The sequence below is a fragment of the Ostrinia furnacalis genome, unplaced genomic scaffold (genome assembly GCF_004193835.3).
Source record: "Ostrinia furnacalis isolate ACB-3 unplaced genomic scaffold, ASM419383v2 OfSCF3012, whole genome shotgun sequence".
Taxonomy (NCBI): domain Eukaryota; kingdom Metazoa; phylum Arthropoda; class Insecta; order Lepidoptera; family Crambidae; genus Ostrinia; species Ostrinia furnacalis.
Window position 1 is genome coordinate 320,873 of NW_021133251.1, and position 17,892 is coordinate 338,764.

Sequence of the window (17,892 nt, forward strand, 5' to 3'; positions counted from 1 at the left end):
AATGCCCCCAATCTCAGAGGCCGTTGACCTTCTTCACTTGTTTGCATCAGTTAGGCTCAGACTTTTGAGAGTGAGAGTGCAATTTTGGAATTCTGTAAGTGGAACACAACTTACCCTGATCCCAGGATCTCTGCATGGTATATTGACTCCACAATAGCAGCATCATAAGGTAAATGGCTTTCCTTAGTTTGTGGGGACCAGTATTGGGAAGCGAGCTGTGAACAGTAAGGCCATGATGGTTAATTCAATGAGGAATGTTACATAGATTTCGGTTGTAGGAGTCCATTAATAAACACCAGTAGGCTTCCAATTTTAGTAGCAATATTTAAGCCAACATGATATTAAACTTATTTATTGTTATTTATTCACTTAACAACAGTAATGAGTTTCTGTAGATAATAATGTACTTAGTAACATTTGCAATTTTACTACTTTTCACCATAATAAAATAAGTAAAAGTAAAGTAAATGAAACTAAAATTTCATATTTATCGATATAATTTGATACAATAAGATTTTAGTAATAAATGAAGATACAATACTTGTAGAGTATAAAATTATATTCTATGGAGAACAATACTATTTGTATGAATAAGGGCAGCCTTTTGAACTTTTCTTATTTGTGTCTGTAATGATAGTCTGATTTATACTATAGAGCTTTATTATTATTTTGAATAAAAGGAGCTGGTTTTCCTGATGATAAATGATAATAAGAAATAAGATACATCAGATATGTTCTCTTAATTGAATCGTTCATGCTTCTACAAGCAACATGTGAAGTTCAGATGTGAACATGTTACAGTGTTAATTAAATCTAAATATATAAAAGGAGAAACTGACTGACTGACTGACAGATCAACGCACAGCCTAAACGGCTAAACGTAGGCACTTGAAATTTGGAAGGGACGTAGCTTAGGTACCGTAGAGGTGCACTAAGAAAGGAATTCCCGAAATTCCCACGGGAACGGGAATTAGCGGGAAAAACGGGATTCACGCGTACGAAGTCGCGGGCGGCCGCTAGTTACATGTAAAAATATAGATTATAATATTTTAGCCAAGATTATTTTTATACACGTTAGTTTTTATGAACCAAAGCGTAATTTACTTAGAAAACCGACCACATTTAATGCATCTTTGTGTTGTTTTATTCCGAAAACCTATAGGTTCAGCATTCGTTTGTTTACATTTTTTATGAGACAAACCGGGTCTTCTGAAACCTTTTATTATAATTATATTATGTTAAACAACAATATGCATTTATTTTGAATGGGAATTAGACGCTAAACTTGGATTTTACTTACAAAATGTTATGAAATGTAAAGCTAACCTCAACAAAGACTTACTTGAGTTATTCTATCAGCATTTATTTGTGAGAGGGTCGGTAACGGGATTTTAGGTTTATCTGCGGGTGGCGCTGTATCGACTTTCATCTTTAGATCTTGGCTATCCTTATTTTTATAAAAGTTATTGAATAAAAACAAGCAGTGCGGCAATCAAGAGAAATGAACACACAAACAATGTCACTGTCAATGTCAAACGGTTGTGACGTTTGGTTTTTCGTTCTGAAATTTAACAACCAACATTCGTGTAATTTTACGTTCATGCTTTAGACTTGCTGTAAAGAGGGCGCGCCATTTTGATAAATTGACCGATTATTATTATCGAAATATTATCAAAGATACTGAGACTCTACATTTTGAGACAATTTTCGTACGAAGTTGTTGTTGCCACAGCATGAACATTAAAGTTTTGCCAAATTCGTTTGTTTTTATTACTCCGTTCTAACATTTTCCAGGTATTAACTTGATTAGTTTTCGTCCGTACTTTAACACACTTATCAGACCAATTAGCGTCTTGATAAACAATCTTGATTCTTATTTTTTCAGGTCATCATGATGTTTGATCCTCCTGATTATCCCTACAAAGAACTTTCTGAAACACTGAGCGAGACAGACGATTTGCTTTTCAACGCCGTTCATGGCGATACCAACAGAGTAGACCCTTCGTCTCTAATTAATAATGAACTAGTGACTGTTACAGAGCAAATGATCACAAATGTAGAGAACGAATTAACTTATCAGTCTAATGACTCAGGTCGATATTTCAATGTAGAAAGCTCTTCTTACACAAATACTACAGACAATCCAAGTATTGATGAAAACGGTCAGCTTTCTTTTATAAATACGGATAATTTGTTCAACAACTATGAGCCAACCTTATTAGACGACAATACAGTAAATCAATTTTTATTGCCCTTGCCTAGTTCTTCAAACAATAACAAGGTTCGAATTTTGAAATTATTAATTACTTTCAATTAAACAGTAAAAAAAAGAAAAACATATAAAATAATTTATTGAAGTTAATGAAATATTTTTCAGGAGTCCGAAGTAGATGGTCCCGATATTCTAGCTCTACACTCATGTGTAGTGTGTCATGAAATTTTCACTTCTGACGCCGATCTCTTAGACCACACAATTTTGATGCATGCCTCAGTTGATCTTTATGAAAGCCAAGATAATGTTTCTTGTTTACCAAATAAAAATATCAATGAACCTGTATCAATGGCAGGTTTGTCACTATAAACTTCAATTCATCATTAAGCATAAACTATTTCAATAAAGGCGAGTTACATAAATAAAAAAATATTTATTTCAGAAAATAACAACATCGATTTTGAGTCCGATTGGCTTATCTGCTGTATTTGTGAGCGAGTTCTATCAACAGCCCTTGAAGTTGAACCATCTGGTACGATTTTTACTAAGCAATCTTGAATAAGGCTAGGGGGCAAATGCTATTTTTGATGGTTCTAAAGTTTCTAACATAACTTTTCAAAATTTCAGAACAGCTATGTTGTAGTGATAGCAATGGTAAGGGGAGTGTTGCTTCGCGAAAACTGCATACTATGTATGTGTGCGATGGCTGTAACGGCTTATTTGCTGATGGAGAGGCTTTGGATAGGCACAAACTAACATGCTTGATAACTGAAACCCAAGAGTACTACGTAGACTCGTTGGTAAGATAATAATATTCCTAACACAGTTCTTGGACTCTATTCCAAATAACCAACTAACATCCAGATAACAATTATTACAGGGACAATGCCAAATTGATGAAGCTCCACGAGGTCCCGAAGTCTGTTTTTCATGTGAAACTTGTGGAACTCAAGTCTCATCAGCAGACCAATTGAAAATCCACTTAATTCAATGCCAAAGACGAGGCCCTACAAGGTCTGGAAGACGTGGATGCTCTAATAATACAAACAGCAACAAGATGTGGAATTGTGGCTCTTGTAACCAGCTCTTTGCGACTGCTAGGTGCTTTGCTTAACTGTCTTTGATAACTGAAATATGAATATACTGTACTCATCATCTCTATCATCATCAACTGTCGTTTTATTGTAGAGAGCTGTATAAGCATAAGCGAGGTGAAGACCGTCCACCTGGAGCTCCCGTCACGTCGTACGCTTGTGAAGAGTGCGACAAGATTCTCGGGAGCATGTGTGCTCTTCACACACATAAGAAGATGCATAAAGTTTCAAAACCGGTGAAGTATTATTTCAAATTAAATCAGTAATTTTCATAACTTCTATTAGTTTATACAACAGCGGTGATTTATTTTCCATTTACAGGGCTACCCATGCCGCATCTGTGGTCGTCGCTTCAATCAATCTGGTCACCTGGCTATCCACATGAGGATGCATACAGGGGAACGCCCGTACCCCTGTGATCTCTGCCCTAAGGCATTCAAGGTCAAGGTTGGTGAGATGATAAAATATCTGCGTACTTAGTATGTACCCTTTATAATCATCAGGACATCTCCATGTCACGTGGTCATGATACCTAAAGCAAATCTAATGTAAAAGAAGTATCTAGTGCATTCCTCCTACCCACTGATGCGTGAGGGAGGGTTACTAGCAAAGTTCCCATTATGTTGAATGACAGTTTTCGTTTTCTTTTACAGAAATTATAAGTTGTTACAGTTAAGTTAAAATAACTTTGAAAGCCAAGGAGTATGACCATGGTTATTTGCGATATTACCGCCAGATAGCAAAAACTCGCACAGTCCCTGCATTGAATACGCAATTTGTGCAACGCTTATAGGGTAGAGATAGTTCCCAGTATTTTTTTCCGTATGATAATGTGTGTGAAATGGTGTCGGTGACAGGTGGAGCGCGACGATCATCGTCGAACGCACACTGGGGAGCGGCCCTTCGCGTGCTCAGCCTGCCCGAAGACGTTCACCGCCGCCGCACGCTTGCGTGAGCACGCGCGTATTCACACCGATCAAAGGTTACATAAAAACTCCTTTTTCCAATCTTCAAGCTTCGTTCGAAAACCAATAATTTAAATTAAGAATTGACCATTGATTTTTGAGAATCGGCACCCACAACTAGCGCCTCTAGCGACAAAACTCCGAAACGCTCGGGCAGAGATTACGTGAATGCGACAGAGGTGGCGCCGGTGACCTCTAAATGAGAACAAGCTAGAAGGCCGAGTTGGAACCTTTGCATTTTAATAACGTTCGTAGCCAGTTCGCGTGATTAGCTAAAGTAAGTAACTTATAGAAGAAGTATTATGGCTTCATTTTAGAGCTGGAAAATATTTTCTTATGGTTCAAATAAATGCAAAGGTGTAAAAGCAAAGAGCAAAAATACTTATGTATTGTGATTCACATACCTACCTAAGGACTAATGCTTGTTGTAGTAAGATACTAGATATTTTTTTTTATATTGCTCGAAATATGAGTGAAATTTTAAAACAGGTCCTTGTTAGGTAACTAGCTTTTGCCCGCGGCTTCAGCCGCGTGAAATTTAGTTTGTCACAGATCGTCATAAATTATAGCCTATATGTTATTCTGGGTTATAAACAGTAGTACTGTAAAGTTTCATCAAAATCCGTTCAGTAGTTTTTGCGTGAACGAGTAACAAACATCCAGACATCCACACAAACTTTCACATTTATAATATTAGTAAGAAGTAAGATACTGAAAACTTTACACATGATTATATGATACTTACAAAAGTATTTACTTAGCACAATTTCAAGAGATCAAAATTAATGTTGATTCAAATAAAAAGAAAGTTTTACGTATGAATATTGCAGTTATTAAAAAAAAGATCTAGATAAAAGCTTAGCTATTTATAGCGAAGGAAACGCAAAGGAAGCCTTCGGAGAAGACACGCTTTAGCTAGAAATAAACTAATGATTCTCATCTCACTGGTGCATTACCAAGAAAGCACTGAATAAACGACCTACTTCCATTTTGCTTATCACGGCTGGGATTTTCTTTCATTTTCATGTAATTCTTGTTGTATTTTTAATATAAATATGAAATAGGTCATTATATTAATTAAACAAAGACAAAATCATGCAGTTCTAATGAAACACAAGATGGATTTCAAATTAGACAAGGTAGATAGACACCATGACCTTTTGTGGTGTATTTCCAATATTTGGCTGTTAACGATTCGTTGCCGGCTGATAGCCCATTGGCGCGGTGGGTCTAGCTCTTTCTTATGCCCCTTTTTCAGAGGGTTGTAAGATACGTTATGTATTGCCTCAAACTAGTTATTCTCTTTTTCTTTCTCTGTTTCTGTTTTCCAAAAACGATACGTCGATACCTATGTAAGAACTATTTGTGAAAACTCTTTTGGCAAATGTAAAGTTTAATTGGTAACTCTATGTGTGTTATAGAATGCTGTTTGTTTTCCTAACAATAAAATTAAAAAAAAATATATCAGTACAATGGTTAGGTGGGAGGCCCACTCGGTGGACCGACGATCTGGAAAAGGTCGTGAGAAAAACCTGGATCCGAAGAGCGAAATTCTTAGGGAGCCTTTATCCAGTAGAGGAGGAGAAGATATCAGATCCTTTAGTTATAGTGCCTCTAACTTACATTAGCTTTACTCGTAGTATAGAACTATCTTCATATTATAAACTAGCTTTCCGCCCGCGGCTTCATCATCATCATCATCATGTCAGCCATAGGACGTCCACTGCTGAACATAGGCCTCCCCTAATGCTTTCCACATTGATCGATTGGTAGCGGCCTGCATCCAGCGCTTCCCTGCTACCTTCACGATGTCGTCGGTCCACCTTGTAGGTGGACGTCCCACGCTGCGCCTTCCGGTACGCGGCCTCCATTCCAGAACCTTGCTGCCCCATCGGCCGTCAGTTCTGCGCACTATGTGCCCTGCCCATGCCCGCGGCTTCGCCTGCGTGGTATTTCGTTTGTTAAATTTTCCTAAATTTTCTTTGCTATAAACCTCACGGAGCCCGAGACCTTTCCAACGAATGCAAAACCGTGGAAATAGGTTCATGCGTTCTGGAGTTATAGCGTCAGGAAGGAAAACCCGACATATTTTTATATATGTAGTAGATTAGATAGTGAGGGAAGAGTCTTATGTTATGTAGAGTCGTATTTTACAATATTTTCGTATCCAATATTGGCATATCCTCTCAATCTCAAGTGTAACAGTTAGTGCACCGACCAGGTGACACCAGCTCTATACCGGTTCGCACGGGGTTTTACGGCCTCTGAATATTTTCATACGCCATAAACAGGCTATAAACTCGGGACTTGGTGTATTTTCCTCTTCGAAATTAATAACTTGGCGTTTTAGGGCAGGAGGATAGATAAAAAGCTCGTATGGTGCTTAGCTCAGGCCGAGTACTCTCCGTAACTGTCCTCTGCTGGGGTGATAATATTTCATTGCCAGGAATGAGGTAGGTAGAGTCACTAATATTGCAGATCAGACTTAACATTTTTGTTTGCAAAATCGCATCTCGTTTTGAAGCTTTATGAACCGTAGTAAATATAAAGCATAATTAGCCATAGCTACAACATTGGCAGAATATTAATGAATATCTTCATTTGTACAAATATAAAAGTAATATATCGTAATATCTTAGTAAGAAAGTTTTTATACTTAGATCTAGGGTTCGTAGCGGACAGCTAGACATGTAACGTCTGTCTAGCTAGGTGTAAGAGGTATTTTACTAGCACAAAAAATCGTACATACTCGTAGTTACTTACATCGTGAATGTTAAAATAAGTTTGACGTTCATTTTTGTGTAAGCCTGATGCCTATGCCTATCAAGTCATCAGGCTCCCACCACCGTAGTTCACTAAGCATCTTTAAAGAGTGTTAATTGAATTATATATCTTGATAGATCTTGATACAATTAAATAATCAGTATAGCTGACAAACTTACGATTACAGTCATGAAATAAATTACTACTATCAAACTAAGGCCCAGTTTTTTGATTCTTAGTTAAAATAACAAATTGTTAAATTTTGCTACTAATGGTTAAATATTAACAAAATGTTAACTAATAGTTTAAAAATGTATTAAAAGTCAAGCTAACCATTGTTCGAAAAACATTTTTTTCTAATATTTAACCACTTGTCATTTGACATCTGTCAAATTTGACCATTGGTTATTTTAACTACGAATCAAAAAACCGGGCCTTAGGCCCGGTTTCTTAATATTTAACCATTAGTAACAAAATTTAACAATTTGTTATTTTAACTATTATTCAAAAAACTGGGCCTTAGTAGGTACACGTAACAAGATACGTCATTCAATTATATGCAATAGTTATTTGCCACGATGTCGTCACACGTTAACATGAATAGTTATGTCTTGGACACTGATATGATAACACAGTCGCACAAACTGGCCAACGATCGACCCAAATTAAATGCATCAATACTGGTCAACAGTGGTTTTGGTGCCAAGGAACTTTATATATTTTTTGATTAAGGACCTTATACTGGTTGCTTTAGTAGCAAATTTGTTGATTTCCTACGTGTAGTTTTCTAGATTTTGACGTGTATAGAAAAATACAAAATTTCACCAAAATCAGCGTTTATAATATTTTTAAGTGCTTAAAAACTTTCTTTTCCATGACTTTTGTGAATGAGGTGTAATGGAACTATCACGTTACATCCTCCAGCAGTAATCAGCCATCATATAGCTATCCCATCTGCCTTGGTACCTCTCTTCCAATGGTTTTTAGGTCTTGATAGCATCGCTCTCCCTGTTCTTAGCTATAGCATGCTATAGTGACCCAAGATTCTCTGGGAATTGATCAAGATGACTGTGGAGGTAGTGCCCTTTGATGAAAATTATTACATCCTGAGTTTTTAGGGCATGTCTCACAATTTCATAGTAGTTACTAGTCCTGTGATTTCGGAAAAAAAATTTAGTAACTTCAACGAACGAAGTCCACGTAAATCGTTCCAAACGTCCATCAAACTTAATAAATCAGTATCTTTTATTAATATTCTTATTTGTGGGCCCTCAAAAATTTACTGCTTTAACCTTTTTTTATGCTCAAACCAGATTTTTTTTTGTTTTTTCGTCACTTTTTCCACTCTGAACTTCATGTTATGGCTTCTTTGACCATTAAAACATTGCCTCAGTGTTCACAGCAGATTATACAAACAATTTCGGGTATCCACGGCTTGAAAACAACCACAATTTCCGACTTAAAGTAAGAAAAATAAGCACTTTTTATTTAAATTTTGTCTAAATTTTTGAAATTCTTTACTGTGTACACATCACAAATATAACAAATTACATTTGGATCGTTGAGGCAACTTCTTGGCAATGCAGACATGATATTAAAATAAATTTCGTTATAAAAATATACCGATAACATTACAAACTGTGCAACCAAAGTACCGATTAAAGCTAAAATTTAAAACTGAGGTTAGATCAAAAACTACACGTAGGAAAAAAAAAAGAAAAATATTTTTACTATTACTAATACACACCTAATAATAAACTATCAACAGAATCTCGGCACCATTTTAATTTTGATTTTTTGTTGACCAGTGATAATACAATTATGGCTCTATATTTAGCTTTCTGGGAATCTGTTACTGCTTTTATATTTGTCCCCTGAAGGATTCGAACTTGCAACCACATCTGGCGTATAGTCAGCTACGTGAAATGTGAATCACCAGGACAGACAGCCATGAATGTCACCATGAATGTTTTTTTTTTCAATTTTGATTTGAGGATTATCCCTTTTCTTTCTGCTCCCTCCACTGCTGTGGTAGCGGTTTGACTAGCTAACAACACCAAAAATAATGGTAGAGTTTACCAAGCTACGATAGTATGAGGAAGGATTTTAATTGTTTTTATTGTAGCTAGTTAACTATTGATTTATCTGGGTATGTTAGTACATTTCTTCTGCAAGAAACTATTCAGTGTAACGTTACGTCCATGATAAGCCTAGGGTCGGGCTGTTAATCAGTATGGAGAGTGCGCACGATACATCGATTTAGTATCGGCCGATTCTTTATACAAATTAGAATCGGGCCCAACTATCATAAAAAACTCTCTCTAAAAAACTCGGCTGACAAAAATCGGTGGTGTGCACCTAGGCTAAAAGTGCCAGAAAGTAACTTATGAACGAACCAAATCAATGAATCGTCTAGCCCTTTTTTGGCCTTGAGACGACTGATAAAATAAATATCATTGATACAGCAACAGACTTCGACACGTCGGACGTTTGTGACGTATCATGATGTGACGTCACCATTATGCATACATTACGGGCTCGGATACGGCCGCTATAAATAGCTCCGCTCATGCACGTGGATGCGACGCGCGGTATTTTTATATCGAACTTATTTATTGGCTTCGTTATGTGAAATGTTCTCCTCTTATGGCGTACGCGTATTTGTAGAGGCAAGAGCCATGTATGCGGTAGTTTTATCTCTAAGTTAGTAATTCTGGGTCTAAGCATTTCTGTACTTTTGTACAAGAAGACCCGGTGTTTAATGATTGTCATTGATTGATGAGTTGATTGTTGTCTTTTTGACAGATTAGAGTTATTGAGTTCCCGATTGCAATAATTATCTCTAAGTTAATACTGGAAAATCCTTGTTCGTTCAGAGTTTCACTTTGATATCTTCCTATTTACTTAATGCAAGTTTTCCTATGAACTGGGAGACTTATTGACTTCAATTTATTGCAAAAACTGTAATACTCGTAAAGCTTGTCCACTAGCTGCAACGACTAATTTCACTGTATCATCATCTCGAAGTCAAATTCTGAAATAAAAAAATGTGTTCACTTCGAAACCATGATTATTGTATTTCTTTGTATTAAATTTCGTTAAACCTTTTTTTAATTGCAGACCCTACCGGTGCGACATTTGTGGAGCCGCTTTTAGGCGGCCTTATGCGCGGACGGTACACACGCTCATCCACACGGGTGAGAAGCCTCACGAGTGCGACGTCTGTGGTACTGCCTTCAGGTCAGTCCTTCTATTTTTAAGTTTCAAGGACTATTCTCACTGTCCCACCTCTACCACCTCTCGTTTTCACCGCTGCAACTCCTGAGTGGCCAGGATCTACAGCTTGACCGCCAAAAGCCCAACCAGTGAAGGCAAATTTTATCACAGGGAAAGTTAAACTGTCGACTGACCCCCGAAGAAATTAATCAGATGATAATATGATAGAAAGAGTTCGAAGTTAAGGATCAACTTTCCTCCAGTAGAATGACAGGTGACAAAGTCATTCTATATTCAAGTCCTCATTCGGATATAGGCTAAGGATATTGCATCTGTGAAACCTTCTGGAAGTGTTCTGGCTCGCTGGTCACAGTAGGGTCTCGAGCAATGTGGCATATAGCAGCAGTGCTGCAGCAGCTAGTACTGCGTCTAGGGTTTAACTAAGATGAGTTAAACAGCCGAAATGTAAGTCACTTCTGCAATATTATTATCAGTGACGTAAAAAAATTTGGGTTGTGATCGAGAAGCTTGAGAACCCGACCAGTCCGAAGAGCTCAAATATGCTCAAATTAGATAAGTACACGCACATCTCTTTGTAAGTAGTTTAATTCCAAAATACTCAGAAAACTAAAGTTATTTTAATGATAAATTAATTTAACTGTGTACCTGCACAATACGACGACTTTTTGACGACAGTTACACATTTCGACTTGCCAAAGCGACTCTCTATCCACAAGTGATACCCGCATGAATGGGACGTGAGAGACTACTCTCAGGTTGGTTAAAACTTTCAACAGTTCTTGTTATTTTATTTTTTGCACAAATAAGCTTTACATTTAGCCAATGTACCTACAGAATCACACTTTCTAGAGTTTAGGTACAATAGGTGTTTATAAATGCACATTTAATGTTTAATGTTTGTTAGAAATAAAGTAGGTAGTTGATTACCACACCGCGGAATCGCCCGGAGCGTGGCGCCGAGTTTTATACAGCGGTTCTTTTCCTCATGATGAATCATACTCGATAGTTCTGAGTGGTTGTGATCCAAAGTCGACATATCTTTTAAGCGAGATAAAATACTTATATACCCAAATAAACGATGTGTAGGTATTATTCTAGTATCAGTAGACGTATTATTCGAACTTGAATTAACGTAAGTGCGCCTATTAACGACCCCCCAAAATTTGTAGTCTATTACCGCCCTATTTTTCTTTCTTTCATGAAAGACATAATAACAGGTTCCACAAAACACGTTACGTAAAAAATATCTAGATATGTTTATTGACTATCACAACGATTAAAGTTTGTGTTCGTAAATAACCAGTAAACGGAGTTATTTGACATTAAATGGGACGCGCCCGCAACGAGCGCACTTTTCATACTGACGCGCTCCCAGCTACTTAAGGTGCACCTTGTTATTAATTAGCGATTTTAACACATTTAAAATGAGTATACCAACACGTTTTTGCATAACAATATTAATTCGTACTTTAGTTTCCTTAATAAAACTTCAATATAGCCCTCTCGCTGTATTTTTGTCGCTTAAATACAATTTTAAATAAGGGCGGTAATAGAAACACTTTTAATAATTTGGTTCCTAATAACGACCCATAGCGTTGTTAGAATTTTGATAACGTTTTTTATTTTAGTATTTATATCTTTAATTTCGCATTTAACCTCCATTTTGTTATCTTTATCGATTCATAAGAATATTTCACATAATTAAATCAATTAACGCCATATGTTAACTGTCATAGGTTTGGCATAAAACTGCAATGAACATTAAAGAATATCTCTAATAATGTATGACAATAGATTTTATAAAAACCTGTTAAATTCTAATTAGTACCTATTTGATATAAAATAAAACCTAATAAAAATGACACTTCACTGATCACGTCTTCATTAAAGTAGATATTTTAGCTGGTTACTGTTTTTTTTTACGGTCGCTAATAGAATAAAGTAATATTCATACTTAATTCTATTACCGCCTCATAACTATAACGCCACCTGCGAAGACTTATAATTTATTATTTTGTATACAATATGTAACAAAAACACCGTCCGATCCGAAAGGGTCATAAAGTAGCTTTAACAACATTACCAAAACAAGTATCAAAATTACGTAATTAATTATAACAATTTTTTTATCGATTTTTAAAGTCAATAAGTTTAGCAATGATTTACCCTACAACGGGGAAATTTTCAAAAAGCGTTAACACTCTGTCGGCGCGCGGCTTTTTTTAAGACGCTGGGGGTCATGACCTTATGACGTCGCTACGCGTGCCGGCGCATCTCTACCCCTCCCGCGTACCCTCTACACTGCAGTGCGGATTGCCATGTAAGCTATTTTATTTTTGTAAATTTTGTATTTATTTTTCATGGGGTATTTTTTTATAATATTTTATGAAAATTATTACACAAATGGAATCTTAACTCGATACCTATTAACACCTTAATGGATCGGACAGTGTTTCCGTTACATATTGTATAACTAACATTTATGACTTGACACCAAACCAATCATGCGTTATCACAACTACTATGTAACTTTTTAGGATCTTTTGAATAATAAAAAAATAATTTAAAATAATTATACAGACAGTGTCCAATTGTCCATAGTTTAAATTAAAATACACAATTACACACAATTAAAATCAATCAAAAACTAATTAAAAAGTATATTATAGTCAAATTAAAAATAGAAATAAAATATTAAATGAAAATTAAATTTTATTAAAACTCAAATACAGTTTAAATAATGACCCCCACTACTCACTAGAACACCGGGTACCGCGTAATCAAGTATAATAGAGGAATTTATTATTTTACTATTTCTGCTTGATTATTTATTTATTTTCGAGAAGCGTGCCTTTTCTCTTTTAATAATAAAAAAAAACAAATTTAACTAAAACTAAAAGCAAAACAAATTTAACTTGAAAAAATCAAGTGGTTCCCGAGCCTCTGAGTGGGAATCGAACCCGTGCCTCTTGGAATATACCCAATTGAAGAGCAATGTTCTTAGCGGTCGGTAATAGAAACAGAAAAAACGTTAATAGAAACACACCTCGTCTATAGGTCGGTAATAGAAACAACTGCTTTTTCAGATTAAATTGCTATTTATTAATTATTGTGTGATTGTATACTCATTGTTTCTACTTGAATTCAAATATTACTTCATCATTGTTATAAATAAATTAAAGTGTCTTTTCTATCACCACGTCTTATATCTAATTTTCTAACGTTTATCCGAAGACAGCTTAAACTGGCGGTAATAGGCGCATTTACGTTAATTAATCTTAGCGAAAGATAAAAATAATAAAATGAGCAAGTACGCGCTTTTGTCGATTGAAATTGAGAAAAACAATGTATTTATCGATTCTAGTGTTATTAGCTCAACAATCATCTACTTATAGCGAAAATCAAACTCATGTACAAAAATATGTTTTTTATGTACAACAATAATAATTAATAAAGTATCTGCCTATCTGGGCTATACTTTGCATCACGTCGTAAAAAAACATAAAGTGGTAAATGAAACATCCCTCAATTTTTCTAAATTACGAATACACATCATGAAAATTTTGTTAAGTATAGTTGGTCAGATCAGAGAAAGCACAGTCAAGACTTTCAGTACGAAATGAAAGCTTTAGTCCACATCCACCTAAGTAGGTAGCGTATGCCTGTTTTCACCATCAATCCCTTATTTTTAAGTGACCCCTATGTAAACAAAGTTGTTGTTATTTGTTACCATAGGGGTCACTTAAAAATTAGGGATTGATGGTGAAAACAGGCATTACTATTCTATATATGTATACTGTCAAAAACGCCGTCTATTGACGCGTTAGCGTAGCTAACTGAAACCTAATCTACATGTTCCCATAATGCTAAGTTTTCAAATTATAGGTCCAGCGCCTAAGTCAGCCAGGGCTTGAGGTGGGCGGCACTGGAGGGTGTTTTTTGTTACGTCAAATGTCAGCGAGACTTTAAATTTGTATCAGGGATGTTATGGATATCCGTAACCGAAACCGAAACTTTCGGATATACGAAATAAAAAAATATTCGAAACCGTAACCGTAACCGATTCAAAAGTTTCGGATAGTTTCGGATGTAGGCCATCTAGTATCAATTTTTATTTTTTTATTACTTTACCTATATTCGATGTAAAGTGTGCGGCCATGAATGAACCGTGTTGGACAACTATTGCAAATTGCATTCTAAAGCACAGATATCCGTAACCGTAATCGAAACTTTCGGATATCCGAAATAAAAAAATATCCGTAACCGAAACCGAAGCCGGTATAATATTATTCCTATATCCGTAACCGTATCCATAACCGAAACTACATATCCATAACATCCCTAATTTGTATGCTCTGTCACGTCGTAATATGACAAAGTCTTCCCCCCCTCCTGCTCCTAGACAATGACTGAGTTGAGCGCAAAACCTATACATTTTTCCTAATAATGCTTTGAATTTCAGGCGATCAGGCGACATGTGGAAGCACAAAAGGACTCTACACGGGATACAGGCAGGAGCCATGGACAGTGAAATAAGAAACGAGTAAGTTTCAGCCCCAAAGACTAGACATTAGGTTAAATAAGTTGAAGTGAGAGAAAATCTACCAAAGTTAAGTACTTGTGGCTGTGAGAAACTACCTCAGAGAAGTGTGCCTTATAGAGAAATATGTGAAAATATCGTCCTTGATAACTTGGGTTCTAAAGCAGTCAAGAGAAAAGTCACATTATAAACTAGATGAATTGTGTTTTGTTTCAGAGTTTATTTATAATACCAAACATGAAACTTTACATATTATAGTACCTAGTATTTATCTATTTTATAGATACTCGTATCTATGTTATTATTGAGTACTAAAATTGAAACATTCTAAGATGCTTCGTTAATCCTAGTAATAGTATCCATTTATAACGTAGAAATTGTGGCTAGTGATTTGAGTCAATTAACTAATAATAAAAAGATAATACAAAGTGAATATACCTACATATTTTAAGTATGAACGTGTTTTATTTCAATGAAATAAAAGCTCATAAAAATTACTCAGTTGTTTTAGTATGACAAGACCCTTTATCAATGATGTGTCTTTGGTTTTCACTTAATTAAATACATATTTAATGAAATATTATGTATTATCTTGAGTAACTTTCAATTTCAGGTAACTTTAGCCAGTACAAAATTATAGTACAGTTACAGTACATGTTTTATTCAAAATTACCTGATTTTAAGTTCTACCTTACTTGAATCAGGGTAACTGAGCGGTTCAAAATTAATGGACTTATGCATTTTTTCCTTTTCAAAGTTACCATCCTGTAAAACTCAGTAACCCAAGATGACTGTAACCCTTTGTCACATATCTTAAACCCTACTCGTATTATCAATCTGTAAGCTCACTTGCATTTTAATTAAATAAATAAATAAATTAGATACATAATAGGTAAGTATCAAAGATTCAAAATTTAAATAATCTTACTCAGTGTCCAGTATCCAGGGATCCAGTCATCCAAAATCTAGACTACCGAGGGCCCCTAACTGAATGAATCCTATTTTAGTTATATGTAAAGATTTATTTAGTATATCGTCATAAATTATAGCCTATATGTTATTCTGGGCTATAAACAATAATACTGTGATAATACTGTAGGTAAAGTTTTGTCGAAATCCGTTCAGTAGTATTTGCGTGAAAGAGTAACAAACACGTTGACATCCAGACATCCATACACACTTTCGCATTAATAATATTAGTAGGATAATAAACGTCTCATCAATGCACACTCTTGAGCTGTGCGTGAGCTTTTCGTTGTCATTCTACTAGTTGGCATCCTTACATTCTAGAAAAGTGTAGCTACAAACTCCTCGTACTTTTGTCTTGGTTACGTACTTATTATGAAAGTACCACCATGCCATAATTTATTTTTGAATATCTTATTACCTAAGTACTGTACAGATGCTTACATAAAAGTTTCATACGCCTCCACTCCTATTCGACCCACGGACTTGCTCCAAAACATTGTACTGTTATCAAAAAGGAAAGGTTATACTTGTATTAAGTTTAATGTGATTTGTAAAAACCTACAAAGTTTATTATTTTTTAATGCAATCCTTATTAACGAACTAGCCATATTTTGGGTATCTTTAGTCCTTGGAGATCTACCTTCCTCTATTTCTAATCACTGTGTATGACTAGTTTCATTTACATAATATGTAGAGATAATATTATTGTCTGAACATCGCGGTTGGTCTAGAGTCTAGACCTTCTAGACTCCTAAAAGATTGATTCTGAATTTACCGTCTTATCTTATGTGTTGGGAACTCAATAAATTAAAATGTTTCTTCACCTTAAACACTTGTTAACAATGCTAAATCAAATAATCCATAACTACGCGGTCCATAACTGCTCATGCGTTTTTCCCATCATTTTCTCTTGGTAAGAATGTCATGTTACCCATTGATACACTGTATAATGTCCCATTATGATATTTTATATCTTTTAGGTGTTAGCGCTTATGTTCAAATTAATACTATATTTACTTCAAAACTAGCTAGCTAGAAAGAACGATCGATCCTGACTAAGCGATCGGTTGAAGGCCGCCGAATTTCGTTGGCTGCATGCTCGTAACAGAGGCCGGGTGGTAGATTGACCATTTGGGGAGAAATAGTTAGACCTAAGTAAATCTAGACTTTAGAAGATTGCTAGGAAGTGATTTGCCATGAGGTTTCGTACCCATCTGGTGTTTACGGTTCAAATTAACATGTTTATCCGGAAAGAAGTATTTTCCTTCCTAAAATGGCACCTTATGGGTTCGGTAGAGTAATGTCTGATGTTTTTTTTTTGGACTAAAGTTAACTAAAAAAAAGTTCAATTATTATTTCAGTCATATAATTGGAATATTCTGTCCTGTGATTGGTCTAAATGTTGAAATTATCTTTTCGTCTCGTCTATTACTTGAAATTGAAACGAGTTTTGGGGTCAATTCTGTAATTACTTAGCGTTTTAGAGTCTCAAAAGTCCAGCGATAGAAAATTACGAGTATGCTTAATGATAAAGACTGCGTAAATCCTCCTTGGCCCCAGCTCTTGGCCTTAAGCTTGGCGCACAGTCAGCATTGCAGAATAATTCTAAGGTGCGCGGCGATAGCTATGGCCTTCATGGATTCTCTACGACTCTACTCATTTAAATATTCAAGTTCTTAAAAACTCCATGAACCTGACTGATAGCTATTCAATACACTATTTCGCATATTATTTCAATGAATACTTACATACGTACTTACTTAGTTTGCCTTGTATCTACTCGTATACGAGTTGCTCCTTTATTTTGTTGTTGTCTTGATTTTATTGTTGATCTTCCTTAGTGATGTCTTCAGAGACGACCATGTTAGATTATTTCTATATTATTTGAAACATACTGTGTGTAGTAGCCATATCAGTGTTTATTATGTAGTTTAATAAGAGTCTAATAGCATTAAAATGGAGTCATTATAACGAAATACAGATGTAAAATGTAGATCTTTCAAATGAATGCTTGTAGGATACGCTATTATTTTCATGCCGAATGCATTTTGTGTTTATTTCTATTATTCCTACCTAATGAGTTGCAGTTTGGTTTTTGCAAGTTTTCTTAAT

The 17,892-nt window shown here is 35.5% G+C and overlaps 2 protein-coding genes across 3 annotated transcripts in view; one reads left to right on the plus strand and one right to left on the minus strand.

Moving 5' to 3' along the window:
- Window positions 1-1,533, minus strand: part of LOC114356981 (RNA helicase aquarius) — a 64,442-nt gene extending 62,909 nt beyond the window's left edge. For both annotated transcript variants that reach the window (XM_028310387.1, XM_028310386.1), the window contains exons 1-2: window positions 1,343-1,533; window positions 115-215 (exon numbers count right to left, since the gene is read on the minus strand). In XM_028310387.1, the coding sequence (XP_028166188.1) occupies window positions 115-215; window positions 1,343-1,429 (188 nt within the window). In that variant the 5' untranslated portion in view covers window positions 1,430-1,533. The remainder of the gene's footprint in view (window positions 1-114; window positions 216-1,342) is intronic.
- Window positions 1,534-1,891: 358 nt separating this feature from the next.
- On the plus strand, window positions 1,892-15,035 carry LOC114356937 (zinc finger protein 2 homolog). Its single transcript, XM_028310332.1, has 10 exons — window positions 1,892-2,281; window positions 2,378-2,567; window positions 2,655-2,744; window positions 2,840-3,012; window positions 3,093-3,313; window positions 3,401-3,542; window positions 3,628-3,753; window positions 4,164-4,288; window positions 10,155-10,274; window positions 14,734-15,035. The coding sequence occupies exons 1-10, from the start codon at window positions 1,892-1,894 to the stop codon at window positions 14,816-14,818; spliced, it is 1,662 nt and encodes a 553-aa protein (XP_028166133.1). The 3' UTR covers window positions 14,819-15,035.
- The last annotated feature ends 2,857 nt before the right edge of the window (window positions 15,036-17,892 follow it).